General features: G+C 39.4%; 1 protein-coding gene across 1 annotated transcript in view; it reads left to right on the forward strand.

The window, feature by feature from the left end:
• lcor (ligand dependent nuclear receptor corepressor) overlaps positions 1-19541 on the forward strand; it is a 97984-nt gene that overhangs the window by 40643 nt on the left and 37800 nt on the right. The window contains exon 2 of the mRNA XM_044340339.1: positions 12796-12861. Within this exon, the coding sequence (XP_044196274.1) occupies positions 12796-12861 (66 nt within the window). The remainder of the gene's footprint in view (positions 1-12795; positions 12862-19541) is intronic.

The following is a 19541-nucleotide window of genomic DNA, read 5'->3' on the forward strand; positions in this document are numbered from 1 at the left end:
GTTAATTTGCAGACATTGCGTTGTGTGTTGTCGGGGCTCAGTGGCAGATGGTTGAGAACCAGACAGTGCCGGTGCACCCGGACAGACAGACCGCAAGCGCCCACTCTGTGGTTTAGAAGCAATCAGGAGTATCTTTGGGCTGGAAAACAGCCAAACCAACACAAACCAGGAAGTCAGTTAGCTTGATGTTGTTCACTCAGTTCTTTGCCTCACTACAAAGGTGGAATCACCTGCTGAACATTTTGCAAAGGAGGCTTGTAAACAAATGTTGCATCATTCAGCTGTGGCTCATTTTCTGGACAGATGTTTGGTCGCCTGTCATCATGCCAAAGGTTTTGGCAGCAGAGGGGAGTCGAAACAAATCAGATTTCCGGTCCCTTTATCTTTGAATAAGACAGATTGGCTTATCTAGCAATCCACATCAGACAGGAACACTTTAAAAAAAAGCTAAATTTGTGAAGATCATAATCAGATTGCAGTTTTGCTTTAGTTTACTTTTTAATGGTTGATTTTTCCAGCTACTAACATTCATCTCTTCCATCTAGAGGAATGTCATGACGTGAATTTTTTTTTATTTTTCAAAATAAAAGTCAGTTAAAGAACTCTCTTATAACCCTGTCTCAACATTTTTCTTGTATTTGATTGAGATTAAATCCTCAATCTGTGCAGAATGCACCTCAGTTTACTCAACAGATGACAGACTAACATCTGCAGGTATCTCAGTGCTGTTATTTGTTCAAATACAACTTCTCACCGTAACTCATTAACACTCCAGAGCTGAAATAATAAACCGAAGTATCCCAACACAGTCCGGTCTGTTCTCCTCAGTCTGTTCTCGGGTCTTTTGCTCCATCACACCCTCATTGTTTACCACTTTAGCAGGCAAGTTAATTGGCAGAAAATAAAAGAATACACCAATTACCACTCCCATTCTTTAATACCCTGCTAATCACTCCCACCCCACCCACACACAGACACCCACCGACAAACTCATTCATTTGCACAAACACGCAAACTCCCCTATCTCTCCTTTAATTGTTTTCAATTTGTTTCTTGTTAGCACTTTGATACGCCTGCACCTCCTTTCCTTCTAGCTTTCTTCTCCATCTAACCGCCTGCAGAGAGAGAAAACATGCAAAAAAAAAGGAGGGAGGGGTGTAAATAAGAGAGGGGGGGGGGTTGTATGTGTGTGTGTGGTGGAGGTAGCAACAAATTCTGTACAGGATGTCTAGAATCCATAGCCGAGAGCTCTGTGCAGAAAGGTAATACTTTGAAATATTTCCAGGTGTCGTCACCAGGAGCGAAGCACAGAGGGCGAAAGGAAACACAGAGACCATCTTCATCCTCCTTCCTGCTCTCCACCACATAATGAAATAATTGAATAATGAGATAATTAGACAAGTAATTGGACTGATTCTTTTTTCTTTCCTCCCACTGTGACGTCTGCGTAGCTGCAGAAATGAGCAAAGCGAAACAGAATCGGGAGCTCAAAGCAAGAGCAGCACCGCCACCCCGCCTCACCACACCCTTTCCAAGCTGGTGGCGCAAGGCTGCCCCGGTGCATTATGGGGGAACAGGGCCCCCCAAATTCGCCATGACGGATCGTTTGAATTTCTCCAAAACAGCCATGCATTTATAGTGCATGTGTATGTATATGTGTGTGTATGCATTAAGAGAGAGAGTGATTCGTTGCACACGTGCAGTCATCCGTTGTGCCGCTGTTTGATGTTAGGGGGTGATTCGTAAGCCAATCAGAGAGCTCGACCTAGTTTTTTTTTTTTTTTTTTTTTTTTTCTCCTCCTTCCCTTCCCCGAGCCATGACCGTGTTCAAATGTTGAAAGTGTGACTAGCTCGACGCCTTGGCAACATAATTCATCATAAAACCTCCAAATGCACAGTTTGATGTGTGGTGTGACGGTTCGTATTCTGGTTGATTCACCTTCTTATGAGACTCCACCCAATTTTGATTGCTTATACAGTGTTTCTGCTGTGTTAATAAGCGTGCACGCGTGTGTGTGTGTGTGTGTGTACAGTATGTGTGTGTGTGTGTGTGCGGTGGTGTGTTAGTCACAGAAATAGCTGCCAGCACACATCAGCCTCCTTTGAGCTCATCACCGGATACTTCAGAGAGAGAGAGAGATGAGATGAGATTAGGGATTTGGTTTGCCGAGAAGCCGTCAGATTGAATTGACACACCATGTTTAGGCTGTGTTTCATTTTTGTGTGTGTGTGTGTGTGTGTGTGTGTGTGCGCGCGTTTGCTGCAGTTTGTTTGAGTCTCTGTGTTTTACCACGCCTTCGGCCAATCATGCACATTTTTGCTTTATTCCATTTCCTCCTCATTCCCCAGGAAACACACCCACACACACACACATACATACATGCACATATATACATGCATACATATACACACCGCGCAAACTGTATGCCAGAGGTGGTTGTGACTCTCGGTAAACAAGCTTTTATATTTGTATTTGTTCTCACACAGACACATACAAAAATGATTCAACAGTTCCACTGAAGTTTGTTTCCTGCAGAGAAAAAAAGGATTTGGTTGATCTTTCCTCAGCTGTGATGTCTGTGAATCACCGCTCTCTCTGCTCTGCTGGGTCTTTTTATTTCAGTGCTCAAACATTTTCAGTTGTTTAAATTACTTCTAACCTTCCGAGATTTCAGAGTTGGTTAACAAAAACACCATCCAATAGGTTTTTATTATGTGTGTCAGTATTGATTTTACGCAATTACTGCTTTTTAAAAGCATGATCTAAAATCAAGTAAATAAAGATTCATTACTGATACTGTTGCTTCCACTCTTTCAGGCACTAATTAAAGTGAGGAGAGTAGTTATTTCTGTGACTTTCGTTCAGTTGGATGAAAATCTAATTTGAAGACAGAAAATACCTTCTCCAAATCTGCACAGTCCTCTATAACAATATAAAAAATGTAGACATTTTAATCTGCATTCAGATCTGCATCAAAACACACAGAAAGAGAGCTAATTATGGGATGCAACTCCTACATTTAAGTGTAGGAGTTCATAGAGAAAGGGTGAAAATGTTAAGAAATCATCTACATCTGCATGCAAAAAACAAAGTTTACACCAAATTTAAATAATTAAAGACAGTTTTTTTTCAGAAATGCTGCTAACTAACAATCAAACACAACCAGAAACATAATGTTCTTGGTGGAAAAAGATAATTAAATATACAAGAGAGATTGGAGCACATGAAGACTGGTGATAAACTGTAAGTCTACTAACTTCTACTGCCAGTTATCAACATCATGATGATGGTGAGAATTATACTTATCATACTATTCACAGTACTAGTATTAGCTAAAGGTTTGTTGTCGTCATTCTCAATTACACGTCTTTCTTCGGTAATGCAATTTACTTCCTCACATTTCTCGTTCACTGAATGTAAAGAAAACATCTTTCACTTTTATAATTCACTTCACACATCACTTCCCTCTAATGATGATGAAAAGTAAGGGGTTTTAAATGTTTCCTCCCAGCAGTATCTCATTAACTCCAGCTTCCTTTTCTCGCTGGTCGTATGTTCTCTGCAGCCTTGAAATCAGACCCACGATCTCCACTGAGGCTCCAAGGTCAAACTGAATTTCATTTTTTTTTTTTCTTCTTCTTCTTCTTCTTCCAGCAGTCAGTCAGACATCATCCAGTCAAAGCAGACAGCCGGTCCTTAGGGCGAGATATGAGAACATTGTCCTGAACCTTGTGTGTGTGAGAGAAAGACACACCCAAAGAGGAGAGTGAAAAGCTTATAGAAACAGAGTCACTGAGGCCAATTAATGTGCAGGAATCTGTCTCAGTGTCATATTTGAAAAGGAAAAAAGAAAACACACCAATAGTGCCGTAACAATGAACATACTAAATATACCTGACATTTACCAAAATTAGCAACTGTTAATAACTAAGTATGTTTATTTAAAGTAGGGCTGCAACTAAAGATTATCTTCATTATCGATTAATCTGTATTTTCTTGACTTATCGATTGTTGTTTGCTTAGTAAAATATCAATCACTGTTTCCCAAAGCCCAATCTGATGTCATGAAATGTCTTGTTTTGTCCCGACCAACAGTTCACAACCCAAAGATACTCAGTTTACCGTCATAGAGGACTAAAAGAACCAGAAAATATTCAAGTTTGAGACGCTGGAATCAGAGAAATTGGACTTGTTTTTCTTAAAGAATGACTCAAAATAATTAATCAGTTATCAAAATAGTTGGCAACTAATTCATTACCGACTAATTGTCGCAGCTCTAATTTAAAGCGTAAAATCAAATCAATCAATGCGCTTTACAAGAACACAGTAGACATTACAGATGAATATATTGTAATACATGAACACAAATGTATTACTTCAACTTCATTTTATAGCCAGATAAAATTACTGTTTGGATTTTAGCTAGTTGCTAATTACAATTTACAGATTGGGGTCAACAGTTAAACATGTGCTCATGTTAGCCTAGCTTACATTACACTAGCAGTAGCCATAGCAACAATACTTATGCTTTATTCCACATCTTTCTTTTCCTCATTTTTCTTGGTGTGTTAAGACATTTTTAATTACTAGATGGAAGAAAACGCCAAACAACACTTGAAGCAATTAGCTTTAGCTCATCAAGTTGTATCATGTTAGCGAACAACTTCCTAAACCTTTATCATGGACAGTCACTCTATTTTCCTTCTACTTTGGTTCACCATCTCCTGGAAAAGATATTACTCTCTCTTTTGGTTTGCTGAATGTTTGACTTTTGTTTTCTTTGGCTGCCATTTCTGGCTGGCTAACTTAATGAACTAGCTTGCGTTAGTGGTTAATTTATATGGTTTATACAAAGCAGCAAATGACCAAAACGTAAAAAGCAGCTGAAATCTGTGAAATGATAAATTTCCAATTCCTCATCTGTGTATCATGTGCATGTTGGTGAAAAACAGCATGTCAGGGCTGTTCATGCTTCTTCTCTGAGTGGTGTATCAAAATGGCTGCCCTAATATTGATTTCCATGCAAAGGACCATACTCAGACATTAAAAAGATCAACTATAAGATTAACTATACATATCACTCTACAGTCCACTGTACTTATCGCCACATTAGGCGTACTGTATAGTCACTGTGAGATGACTCCAAATCATAGTAAATATGAAACATGTGTGGAAAAAATAGATTAGTCTGCAAGTAAATTTCTGTTTTAGTGTTTATAGGAGCTGACTTGTCATGTGATGACCCCGTGTCATTCCAAATCCTGAGTCCTCCTCGCCATGCCCTTCACTGTCACCAGTATGGGTTAGATGTTTTGCTGTATGGGGGTTATAATCAGGGTCAAAGTGCAAAGAATTACTCAGAATAATGTTATTTTTTTACCAGCAGAAAGCAACCTCAGTGGAAGTAGCTGCAGCTAATTAGAGCTTGTTTGGAGTGCAAAGATCATGATGATCACAGACATCTGCTGTAACCTTAATCAGACAAAGTTCAGGAACAGATTTTTCCAGGGCGTTAGCAATCTTGGATAAATATATAGAGAGTTAATAAGCATCCTAAAGGAAGAAAAGTACTTTACCAGAAATAACTTCTCAAATTGTCAGTTAAAGTTTGTTGGTGGTGTCTGATTTACCTGATTGTCTACTTGTATGTTTCTTCTTCTGTTCAGCCATGGCAGCTATCACTACTAATGCATATTACTCAGTAAGACGGAGTTTATTTTTGTAAGGAAAAAGTGCTGCCTTGAGCGCTTTTGTAAGGTGAAAAAAGATGGTCCCATTCATTCTTTCAATACCATTAGAAGCATACACATTTAAACGTTTTATGCTGCCTCTTAACACCTCCTTCATATACAGTATGAAACAACCAGGGAAAAAAATTTGCACCAAATGTGAACCGCATGTGCATGTTTTAGGCCCTTTGGCTCGCATAATAAATTGGCTACAGAAAGCCGAGGGCTAGCTTAACCTCATTTCACACGTGTATTTATTAACCCTAGATAATCAGCGGCTAGTTTTAATGTCTTTCAGAACGCTTACAGCAAACAAACAGACCATTGCTTCTGTTTTTTCATTAGTTTGTTTGGTCCATAATATGTCAGAAAATGGTGGAAAAATCTTGATCGCTGTTTCCCGAGGCCCAAGGGGACGTTCTTAATGTCTTATTTTGTCCCGACCAACAGTCCGCACCCCAAAGATATTCAGTTTAATGTCACAGAGGACTAAAGAAACCAGAAAATATTAAAATTTGAGAAGCTGGAATCAGAGAATGTGGATTTTATTTTTTCTTAAAATGACTCTAAATGATTACCAGTCATTACTAATCAATAAATAGACTAATAGTTGCAGCTCTACTTTGCTAACATGTACAGTATATGCATATCAGGTATGTTCAATGCTGCTCAGATTGAGAACTCATTTGGTATAAATAGTGATTTCCTTGATGCTAGCTAGTGTTTTTGACAAGAAGGTGTCCAAAGTTTTGCTTAATTCTTGATTCACACCACTTCTAACCCTGTTTTGGAGATAACCCTAAAAAGAAAGGTACAACCCGTCTTTTCAGGTGTCAAGAACAAGAACTTTCACGTCACAAACAGCGTCGGAGGTGTTAAGTTTACTTGGCTTGTTGAGCCTCCTCATCGTTCTCCTACATGTTGTCTCCCTCCTCTTCCTTTAAGCCCACACCCCTGTTAGGGTTAATTAGGTATTGATTTGATCAGGGCCAGGCAAGGGGCCCTGTTCTTCTAAAGGCTTTGGTCATGCTACATTATTAATGCTCATGCAGCACTATATATAGCTTAGGTCCAGTGGTCACAAGAAAACCAAACGTTAGTTCCTTGTTCCTCTACAGTCCTTCTCTGGCTCCTTGTTTTCCTTCCCACTCCCCCCCCCCCCCTCCACTCTCCTCCCCGTTCATTCTCAGATTGATTGCGGTGCTTCCTTCAGTGTCGACTTCCTTTCCACAGCTGTTGGAAATGGGAGAGATGCTGTTTCTTTACATGCTAGTGTGTGTGTATATGTGTGTGTGTGTGTGTGTGTGCTTTGATTTGACAAGCACACCCTGAATGAATTTTTGAGCAGCTCAGTTGCTCTCAGCAGAGGCAAAGCAGTTGTGTAAGTTGTGCAACAGCACTTTTCTGTTTCCATGTAGTACTTGCCGGATTTCCCTATGGCCATGTTCACACTAATGCGGCTAAATCTAGCATTTCCAGGTCATATTTTTTAAAGCATTTTTTTGGGCGTTCGAGCCTTTTATTATAGACAGTAGAGAGATGACAGGAAATCAGGGAGAGAGAGATGCATCGGAGGTCAACGTTTTTAACCCCTGAACTCCAGAAGGACCCATTCCTGGTCAGTTTTGAAAAACCCTCCTTACATAATGAGTGCAAATCTCTCCTTCTTCCCCTCTTTCAGTTAACATAATGTTTCTCTATTTGGTCTCTGCAAGAGCCCAACTGATAAATCTCCTGGTCAGATTGGATGATAATACAAACATATATACATACATACATATAAAGGACTTTCAACTGTAAAATGTCCAGCTCAGTTCATGGTCATAAGTCTTTATAACCACATATAAGGACTTCTTATCATAAATTCATGTTTCAGTTTTTATGGAAAAAAGTCACATGTCTGCTCTGTTGCCTTATTTTATCTTGATAAATGATTTCATTGACATATTTTCCCAATTCTATTTTCAGACATTTGAATAGTATAAAACAGCGATGTGATCACAGCTCATTAAATTCTACCTGTCAACAACAACACCAAGGGGGAAAAAAAATAATGAAAGCACTATTTCATGCCTATGCAGTTATAGTCTTTAGCTGTAGCTGTATGTTTACTGCATAAAAGGCTAAACACAATACTTTTTTTGTGTGTGTGTATAGATATTGGCATTAAAAATGAGATAAACAGTTAGCTTCTTCACATCACACGGCATCTGTCTGTATCTGTATCAACCATAGACTGTCCTCCTCTTGAGAATATATTCATATAGCCCAAAATTTGTGATTCTGGGATGCATAAGCAAACATGACTTAATAAAGCTACAGTACATGGAGCAGCTGCCGGTGACTCAGGTGGTGAAGTTAACCAGCTATCACTTTCTTTTGCTTGTAGATGACGTACGTTGACGTTGCAGCCGGATGATATTGTGTAGTTTCAGTTTCTGCATAAACATATAAGAAAACTCCAAAATATAAATAATTGTGCAGCTTGGGAAGAAACTAACTAATTATGAGATGAATCATGTGCTTATCCTGCATTTGTCAGGTGTGTGTGCGTGTGTGTTTACATAATTCGCCTCTTCTTTACTATTTAAATCATGTTTTCCTGCTTCCGCAGCAGTTCCAAAGTCAGCAGGGTTTTGCATATATGTTCACATATTTAAAAAAAAAAAAAAAAAAGAGCTACTGTGCTTTCTGGTGCAGATGTAGATTATCTCCATGTCTTGTGATTCCCCCCTCATGCATGTATTTGTGTGTATTTTTGTGCGTTTCTCTATAAGTTTGTGTCACGCTGCTCTCGGCTGTGCTGTTGGACTCTATGAAGTGAAACGAAGTGACACAATGGAGGTTTCAGAGATTGGGGACAGCTCTGTATATGTGTGTGTGTGTATGTTCATGTGCATTTTTGCATAACACACTGACAGAATCCCAGATGCCATAATGTGTGTGTGTGTGTGTGTGTATGTGTGTGCATGTGTGTGGTCTCTCTCTCTCTCTCTCTCTCTACCATGTCATGTGTAAACGCTTTTGGGCCGAGTGTGCGTTCACTAACTGACCTACATTCTGGAGCTTTTTTGCCTGTGGCTTGGGAGACTTTGTCGCTGTTATCTCATCTAGCCAATCACACCCCCTAATCTCGTTTGTCCAATCACATCCCGGATCTCATCCGTCCAATCGCAGCGGCGGCCACGGCCTCGTGGGGGGGGGGGGGGGGGGGGGGGGGGGGGGGGGGGGGAAGTCATCCTCTACTTTCCGCTGGCCGCTTCTGAAGATGTATCTGTGCTTGACTCTGCCTTTTTAAATATGAAAACATCCTCCATCTCGTGGCCCCGAATAGCACGGGGGCCCCGTGTAACTTTGACTTTCAGCGCCGATTTCTTTCGCTGCGGCGCAGAAACCCTAATTATTTCCCCCTCCTTGACTTGAAAGGCGAGCTGCATTTCTGTGCGTAGTGGCAGCCGGAGAAGGGGGGAAAAAAAATTGAAGCTTTTGAAAATTCTTTGAAGCTTCAGTTTTTTTGTTATCAAAGCTGCCTTTGTAGGCCACATGAATTTTGCATGTGCAGGTTTAAGGGAACTTTGTGATGTGTGTGTGTGTGTGTGTGTGTGTGTGTGTGTGTGTGTGTTTGTGTGTGTGCCACATGCAGCACTGCGCTAATTTGTGCAACAGAGGAAAGAGGAGGAAAAATGTGTGTCAGCCATCCAACAAAATATATTTGGGAATTATGAGGAATACATTTGAAATTTGTTTCTCTGCTTCATCTGCATTCAAGTTAGCTAATAATTCAAGTTAGCTAATAATTTAGCTCTAAAAGCACAATTTGTGCACGCTCTCTTTGCATCTTCCAACAGGCACGATGTGTTAGAAGTGTTTGAATGACAGGGGAGCCATGAGCCCTGAGCTCCCCCAAAAACAACAGCCTTAAACAAACTAAATAAAATCATAAAATAATCACAAAAACAAAGAATGCAACTCCCATTTCTCATCATTTTTAGTTTTGAAATGTGTGCATGATTGGCCTGGACATGCACAAAGTGTTTTCTGTGTATCATGACTGAAGGCTCCTTTTCGTGTAGTGTTGTTTTGTGAATCTATGAGTACTGTGTGGCTGCAAATTTGTACCAGTTCATGTAGTGCAAAGATGACAAGAACAGACATTTTCAAATAAAACCCTCTCTGCTCGTCCTCGACCGCAGGATGGCCATAAAAAAACTAATTTTGGAATAGACAAGAAACAGACTCTATGATACCGTCACCACATGATGTGTGTTGCTGGAACTTAAAGGGAAAACTTAATTTGTTTAATCGAGGAAACACAAGCAGAAAAGTCTAAAAGGATCAGTAATGAGGGATTTCTCTCTCTCACACACACACACACACACACACACACGCGCGCATGACACACTTTTAGTCAAGGCAATGTGACTTTATGCAACACTGCATGTTTTAAACCATCCATCAGGAATGTGCTCACTGATTTTGAAAAGTCAGTTGAAGTTGATTTTCACATTAAAATGAAATAAAACTGAAACAAGTGGTAGAAATGAACGTTTTTCATCGGCGGGAGTCTCCTTCTACAATTTGATATCGACTCTTCTCGCTTTTCAAAACTATGACGCTTTAGTGATTACTGTCCTTTTTTTTTTAGCACTGAGGTCATTTCTTCATCAGTAAGATGTTTATAAGAGATGCAGTGTGTGTGTCTCAAGCTTTGTGTGTTTGTCTATCAGAGCAGACAGTGCAGGAGTGTTTCCGCACTATGATGACAGGTAAAGCGACGAGCTGCCTCCTTTCTTCCTTTCCATTCACACGTCGGTGTCCTTGAGCAAGACGCTGAACCCCAGTTGCTCCCGAAGTGCGCTTCTATAAATGTAAGTCTCTTTGGACAAAAATGAATGTAATAGTATGAAAAAAAACGAATTAGTGTGAGGTCAAATCGCCAATATTTAGTTTTTATTTAGGGGGTGTTTACATCCACATTGGGTGAAAAGTGTAGGATCTGTCGCCCTTTATATACAAACACTCACAGTTTTTGGACATTGCAGTGGAATAATGATCCTAATGTTAATTTCTATGGTAATATGGGAATGTTTTTGATTGGCCAAGTGAGTCACATGACCTCAATCCAACTCCTGAAGACCAGACTGACAGAAAAAAAAAACATGTATTGTATAATAAGAACTGGATACTCAACAATGGAGCCGATTCACTAGAATGAAAATTGCTTTCCTGGTGCGTGAGCCAAAAAACGTTCTCCGGCCCCTGAACATGCAGCCCTTTACATCAGGATGATGTCACAGAGTTTAATGGAGGAAATGCTAAATCCAGATCATTTTATACCTGGAAGTTGAACTTTTTTTTTGGCTTCATGCACCACTGAGCGACCTTCATAGGAATGAACGGGGGCCCCTGCCTCCAACACAACAGACCACTGACAGCACCATCAGGAAAGATACTAAGAATCTGATGTCTATAGGTTTGAATTCAATCATCAAATAGTCACTGACAGCAAAATAATTAATATATAATATTAATATATTTAATGTGGTCAAGTACAGAGTCAGAACAACAAAAAACATGTCACTGTTTCAAAGTCTAGCATCACAAAAACTGTCTAATATAAAAAAAAATGTGACCAATCAGATTTCCATTACTAGTAACTGGACTGAAACCAATAACATCGACAGTCCTTGAATGTTTTACCTCCTTCCTGTCGGTTGCTTGTAACGTCGTTGCTGTAGGAGCAGTGGAGTGGTGGTGCTGTTGGTGCCGTTGTTTGCCGTGAGGTCGGCTTTAATGATTTTACAACAGAGAAACACCTTTTTCATCCAGGTTTATCAAGCTAGTTTATTCCTGCGATGGTAAGTATGTGGCCTCAGACGTTCACCCTCTACACTGAGACAAGTGGCTACAATTGAACTATGTGCACATATATGTATGTGTGTGTGTCCGCTCCGTTAACCTTTCCATTCCCTGCTAAAAACACACACACACACATTCATACACACACACACACATACACGTGTCTTTGTCTCTGTTTCTCTCTGCTGTCTGCCTCCATTTCCATTTAATGGAGGATGAGGTAGGGGTGGGGGGGGGTGGGGGGGTGGGGAAGGAGGGGGAAGGATAGGGGGTGTGGGGGGGGGGGGGGGGGGTCAGATTGAAAATTGCGATATGTATTTATGTTTCTCTGTATGTGGTTGCCAAGCAACAGCAAAATGAGGGTGTTTACAGTTAATAAAAAGTGAGTGACATTACCTTGGTGTATTAGAGGTAAAGCGCTCATTTGCTTTAAGAGATGAGAAGAAAGACGACAGTGTGTTTGTGTGTGTCTTTTGTGTTTAGTGACTAATAAATGGCTCCACACCCTGTCTGTATAGGCGCACCAGTGTGTGTGCGTGTGTGTGTGTGTGTATTGTGTGTTTTTTTTGCATAATAAGCTTATATCCAGCCTTGCCTTTCTAGATATTTCGGTGTGTTTCTGCTTGTGAGTGCCTAAAAAGCCTCGTCTATTGTTTATGCATGTGTACTTCAATACTTTTTTTGTGCTCTTGCATCGTTTTCTGTGTTTGTTTGTACCTGGAAAGTGCTTTATCTGAGTGTGTGAGTCTGTGTACACGCAATAATGTCATTTGTCAGTTTGCATAAGATATTTTTAAAAAACTGTTAATTTACACGTTAAATTCAGCACATGATTTAGGGTTACAAAGTGCTTTGTGCAGCTTTTTTTTTTGTTGTTGTTGTTGTTGTTGTTGTTATTGCTGCTGAGTGAGAGCAGCAGAGGCTGTGCATCAGCAAAATATGCCCCACGGGGGAAAAAAAACCAACACACTATTCATTTATGTTCCCCCGTTTAAAAGATGAAATAAAGGTTCAAAAATTCTTTAAAATGGTTTATTTGTGTAACGCTGGTGTCATTTTCCTCTACGTGACGGTATTTTTATTATTATTATAATTTTTTTTTTCACAGTCTTTGTTTTACGTAGTATTTTAGCTGCTGTCATGTGTTGTTTTTGATGGTAAACATGTCAGCTCACATTAATATCACATCTCTCCTCTTCTTCACAGGCTTTGAAAGCATCTTGGAAGGCTTGTTTGGGCCGGGAGTAGTCAAAGATATCACCCATTTCCAAGGTAAACATGCACACATACACACAAATATACATTCACAATTATAAAATAGAGAACAACATCAGTCAGGATGCAAATGGCAGAATTACAAAGTGATTTTAAGCTAATAAAACAATGACTAGAAACTATGAAGATAAACAAGACGAAACAAACAAATCAAGCTGTAAATATTTAAGTTTTTTGGCAACAGAATTACACGTTTTTTTCAATTTTTTTCTCTATATTCAGCTTATTTTGTGTGATACACTGTTTGGTTGTACAAAAGCCAAAACAGCAGCTCCACACTATCTATCAATCTATCTTAAAGGCATTTTATTACAATGACTAAAGAATTCACAATGCTGCCAAAACTGCTTAGAATACACAACAATATGATTAATTCATACAACAGACATGTTTAATTTATGCCAAACTCTGGCTGACAAAACCCTGACAGATGTCACTAAACAGAGCTGGATGGTCTCTTTTACTGGTTTCATCCAGGCAAAAAATGTTCTGATTCTCATTAAGATGCTGAAGGACAAAACACTGTTTGATGGATTAGCTAGGAGCGGCTTAAAAATGACCAAAAATGCACCTGCTAATTCATGGTCAAAGCATGACCGGAGGTCAGAGTGACTGGCTTCCAGCATAACCAGTCTGTCTGGTCTGGTCTGGTCTGGTCTGGTCTGGTATTGTATTTTGGGTTGTTTTCTTTTTCCAACAAAGGTGGAAGCTAACATCAGCTCATGTTATGGATCAACATAACAGATAAGGGCCTTCACCTCTTCATAACAGTCAAAGATATATTAAGTTTTTAACCTCTATCCTCCTGGTGGCCAGCGATTTATTTCAATCCTGTGTAGAAAACTTTATTTTGGCTCATTTCTCTGACGTTATTGGTCCTAGTTAGAGGACATTGTGGACCTTTCAGTGATGTAACTCAGGCGGGGGGGTTGACCTTGACAGAGTTATACTATTTGTGCACAATAACTCACATCAGGCCTGACGTGTTATATAGAAAGAGCAGAGATACAGCGAGTGAGTTACGATGTCAGTATTAGTTTTCTTAGTTTAAGGTGCAGATTTAGTGCATGTCTTCAAACACAGGTGGCTTCCTTGCAACTGGTTAATTTGTAGCTTTCTCTCTGAATCCACCGTGAAAACTACAGACACATACACACACACACACGGTATAAAGACAAAGTTAGTGAAAATAAAAGCAGCTCAGCAAAGTAAAATAAAGACAAAAACATGAATTACCTCGTTGGCTGCGTTCTGCAAATAATAACCACTTAAACAGGTTGATATTTAGCATGTATCTTAGCTGGGGCGCATGTGCATCTTTACCTGCTGAACTGGCTTTCTAAATAAAAGTGGCTGTTTCACAATAAAAGCTGTCTTCTTAAAATAATACAAAACATCAACTGAAATATATTCTACATGACTCAAATGTATTTTAAAAGACAATACTGACATTACAAATTACAAACAGTTACAAGTATTCTTAGGGTAAAAAATGTTTGGTATTCTTTTTTTTTTATCTTGATCTGAGGAGCCATGCTGCTGTAACTACAAAATCAAATTCATAGAAGTTTAAATTAAATGTGTTAATTTATGTGGAATTAACCTTTAATGCATTAAAAAGAGCATTGAGAGCGCTGGACTTTACAACAGTGTTTAGACTTCAAACATAAATGCACATATTTGTATACTATGCTCATGTTTTTCATCCTCATGTCTTCTACTGAGGAAATACAATAAAACAGAAATACATTTAAAGTTTTTTTACTTTTAAATATTAGTTGAAGACTTTAGTGATGTAAAGATAAAAAATCTGAATCTCTGGACTCGTTAAGAAGTGTGCTGTGTGTTATTCATTCATTTGGTCATTCATTCATGTGTAAGTCATTTTGCAATGCACAGTACTTCGGGGAATAACATGTTATTTAGAACACATATAACCTCAGAGCTGTGTGGGACGGAAATAAATTATGCACTCGTATACCAGAAAATACGGTCACAAAACTGCAGTCAGATTGGCTGCCTCTCAGAGAGGGTTTCCTCCTCCTGAGTGACACAAATCAAATATGAATGTCATGAGAAAAAAGCGAAAGAAGACCAATCTCACCTAAACATCCAACATCTCTCTCTCTCTCTCTCTCTCTCTCTCTCTCTCTTTCTATCCTCCTCTCACGAAGAAACGAGGTCAACATGGCGTCCTGGAGTCATGTGACCCCTCCCCCACCAACTTAAGGCATTTTTAGAATATTTCTGGCTTGTCTACGTCATTTTCACTCATGCATTACACTTTACACACACACACACACACACACACAGACTCTCCACGTAAAGCTGGCACTTGCCTCATTCACAGAGCTGCAAACACACACTAGATCTCCTGAACGTACAACAACACACAGCTTTGTATCATAAATCATTTTCCCTCAACATGCCTTATATCCTCTCCTGCATCAGTTAGTAGTTTCCTACATTTCCCAGAATTCCACGTGGCACTCCACATCAAGCTGTAAAGTCTGAAAACCGTCATGTGACCGTGTTGTCTCTATATAGCTACATTTAGCATCAACCACATAGTTTCTTCAACCTAAAGTTTAACATCACAACTCGTTTACTCTCCGTTAACGGAACTCTTCTTCATGTACTGAATTATTTGCCAAGTTTACCACAAGTGTTTTTCACTTGGTCAGCCGTTCTAGTCTAACATCCTGGCGGCAAACGCATTTACAGCTCAACAAGACGACACGTAGCACTTAAATCGAAGGTACAAGTTTTTTCTTGTAAATTAAGTAAACTAAACAGCTGTTTTTGTTTGTTCGTTTTTTTAAAGGAGAAAAAAAAAACAGGTCTGCTTCTTTTTGTAGTGCAAAAATTGATCTTCCTGCCTTCACAATTGATTTCTCCTGTGAAAATGTTTATAAAATATTTTAAAAGTGCAGCTTTAGAAAGAGAAAAGTCCTTGATTTGTTCCTCTTGCTCTGTATAGTTTGAAATAGTTGGTTTGGTTTGACCAGATATCTGCAGTTAACAATTAGATGTTTGGTTTGTTTTTTAATGATTTTTTTTTTCCATTTAACTCAGTAGACACACACACACACACACACACACACACAGTGTTGTGGAGGGCTACATACTTAAATGCTGGCAAACCGGCATATTTGAAGCGTGAGGGTAATTTAATAGACAGTACAGCACCATGACAAGCTAAATAGTGAGAGAGCTGTCTAATTTTTATAAGTTGCCTGTTATTAAGCTGTGAAAACGGACTAATTTATCTCAGTTTATATTTCAGTTTTAGTCAAACTATGGCTTTTAATAGTTTAGTATACAAGGCACCACTACTGTCATCATCTTTCTTTTCATCTGTCACTGCAATACTTCCCCTGTTTTAAAGTCTTGGTCACATGCTCACATATAAAAAAAAAACCTTTTAGAAACCTAGTTAAGTGCCAGGAAATCAGGAATCTCCAGCAGAAATCTACATATGTTAACCAGCTCTCTCTTAATCTCAAGTAAGGAATCCATGATATTTGTTTACATGATGTTTAAGAGACTAATAACTGTAAAAACCGTAACCTGATTAAGGGAGTGTATGCAAACACACGGACTGTTAAGCAGGAATACACACTTAAAGATTCAAGTAAACAGCATCAACGTCTTCTTCGAGCTCACTAACACACACACACACATACACACACACACAAACTTGACTACTGTGAGAGTGGGGGGGGGGGGGGGGGGGGTCACGTTAGCAGTGGGACTGGAGCTAATTGGCGTCTTCCCAGGGATATTGTAAGTGGCACAACCACAGGGTTCAAGCACAGCTCACCTTTGACCCTTTCATTACAGCGAGAGACATGGAAAGAGAGAGTAATAGACTGTCCGTTTATCTGTTGCGCGTCTCGCAGGAATGTGAAAGGAAGGTGGAATGTAATTGGAGGAGCCATAGATGAGATGTGTTGTATTATAAGGAACGTGTATGAACAGCCACTTATACACTCACACCTACACACATATACATAAAGGTAAAAAAGATGGCTTTAGGTAGATAACTTATACATTGTGTAACCTAGTAGACCTGATATGGTTCCTTTTTGTGATTTGTGATGATGGCAGAAGTCGTCTGTATTCTTACGCCTGGGACACACTGGATGCATGAGCAGTGCGTGTGCGTGTGCGTCGCTGAACTGCTCCGTCTCGCACACAGGCAGCGAGTCTGCTGCGGCGCTTCTGCTACTGGCGGCCCTATCTTTCTCCTTTTCCCCGTCTTATTTCCTAGAACCACGCGCGTCACGCAGAGAAAATAGGTGAGACCTCGAATCTCTAGATGTTTACATGGCCGCCGAAATGAAAAGCAAGAGGTTCCGCGACGCACAAGCGCTGCTCACGCATCCAGTGTGTCCCGGGCGTTAAAGGACCACACCAGTGTCCCCGAAAGGGTTTTTTTTAAACCATTGTTAGGCATTCATTGCTTTTATTTGACAGTTTAAAGTGCAGAAAGACCAGAAAACATGAGTAGAGAGAGTCATGTGAGACATGCAACAAAGGGAAAACGGCAGAAATCGAACCACAGACGTTGAGGTTCTGTGTTATGCGTATTATCCAGTACGCAGTTATGTTCCCTTGTCTTTGCAAATTTAAATTCCCCAAAAAAGCAACTTGCTAACACTACAACACTAGCTAATAATTTTGTTTTCACTGACCTCAAGTCTCACATTGCTGTAGTGATGTAATCGTGTACTCAGGGTGTGTCGGTACACTGTGACATCACTGCTGGGCGTGGTCAGAGGTGCAGCGGAACACCAGTGTGGTGTTAAATAACTCTGAACTCCAAGTCATACGCGTTATATATTTATACTGACTGTGTTCAATGCATGCAGTACATGGTGTAAATCCATCAGTGAACATCAAGTTTGCATTAACCTTCTGCATTGTTGCATTATTGTTGCATGGTAACGCATTTTAAGGTTGGAGAATCATATGAAAAGTCAATATTGAATTTCTATGGAAGCTCATTGCATTCACTAGAGAAAGAAAGAGATGTTGGAGATGTTTTCTCATAATTATATCTTGTAATTCTCATAATAATGAGATCTTTATAGGAATGCACTTCATTACATTACGAACAAAAAACTTTATGTTCACTTTAAAAGAAGACACAGCTCAAGCAAGTTTTAGAGTGAACAGAAATGAATGTAAATCATTAGTTTCCTAGAACAGTAGAAATAAATCCATTAAAATTTTTACATACACACAGATCAGCTAACAATTTAATTCCATGTGTTGTAATAATCTAATAATTTTCGGTTGCATTTTCCTCTAAAAGAATTGCTTGTTTTTATTCTTTCTTACTTTTATTTTGTCAAACATGAGACAGGAAATGATTTGTAGGAGCTCAGGTTGCATTTTGGCTGCAAATTCTGGAGGCTAATATGGCAACAAGGAGAAAAATCAAACATGCAGAGGAGTGGTCGTCAGACAGGTTCAATAATAAATTTGTGTTATCTTATAATACAGGTCTGTCAAATTAAGCAGTTACGGCGATCTATAAGTTAATTACAAATTACTAATTGATGAGTTATTTATATCTCATTGTGTGCGTCCACAAAGTTAAAAAAAAAAAGTTCAGTTTTAATTATCTGGTTGGTAAATCTGAGCAAGGTTTCCAGATGATCCAGTGGGAACGTTACCGTTAATATGAACAAGATGTGGTTTTATTCGGCTGATTTTCACATTTTGATGTCATGTGAAGATATATGAGAGTATCTCACCATCCTCAGGGCTGATTGAACACTAACTCAGCTTCAGCTGCTTTTCTCAGCACCTGAAAAGGTGACATTTTGGACATACAAGGTTTCTGACATGTACTGTATGTTCACAGTATATTGTGACCGTATTGATTTTGTTCTTGTGTTTCTGTCTCTCTGTGGAGCTGACTCTGCCTTCTTTCTTTCTCCTCCTGTCTGTAACATGCTCCTCTTTTTCCTCCCTCTCCTCACTCCTTCCTCTTTTTCAACGCATCTCTCTCTCTCTCTCTCTCTCCCTCTCTCTCTCTCTCTCTCTCTCTATCTCTCTCTCTGTATATATGTCTGTCACTCTCTGGTGATGTGGTTTCGGACTGAACGGAATTGGTTTTTAAAGGAAGTGTAGCGCCATGGCAACAGCTCAGCTGTAACCAAGCCGACAGCAGTCTCTCCTCTCTCTCTCTCTCTCTCTCTCTCAGTTCAGAAGATGCTATATTGGTAAAATGCATTTACATTCTGAGGGATGGAGACTCACATGTATATAACCTATGTAACTACAGAAAACTGAACTGAAATGATTCTCAGTGAAGCTGCACTGACAGTCGGAAACATCTGAATCAATCATCAGCCCACAAGCACAGGATTAATATTGATACCAGCAGCCATTGATCAGTTATAATTGCTGAGATTTGTATTTTGTATGACTCGGTTGTGTTTGTAATTTTTTTTTAAACATTCTCTTTCACATAGTCTCCATAATATCACATTTTCTTTTTTTTTTAATTTCTTCATTCTTTACGTGATTTCTGTTGTGCTTCTGTGGTATAAAATTGAGACATTGATTTCAAGGAGTTAGATTTTAACCGGTCCAAAATTCTGAAACTGATCTAACCAATGGAAAACCAACCCAAAACCGACACACATGAACACATCTGCCTG

The sequence above is a fragment of the Thunnus albacares genome, chromosome 3 (assembly GCF_914725855.1).
Source record: "Thunnus albacares chromosome 3, fThuAlb1.1, whole genome shotgun sequence".
NCBI classification, from domain to species: Eukaryota; Metazoa; Chordata; class Actinopteri; order Scombriformes; family Scombridae; genus Thunnus; species Thunnus albacares.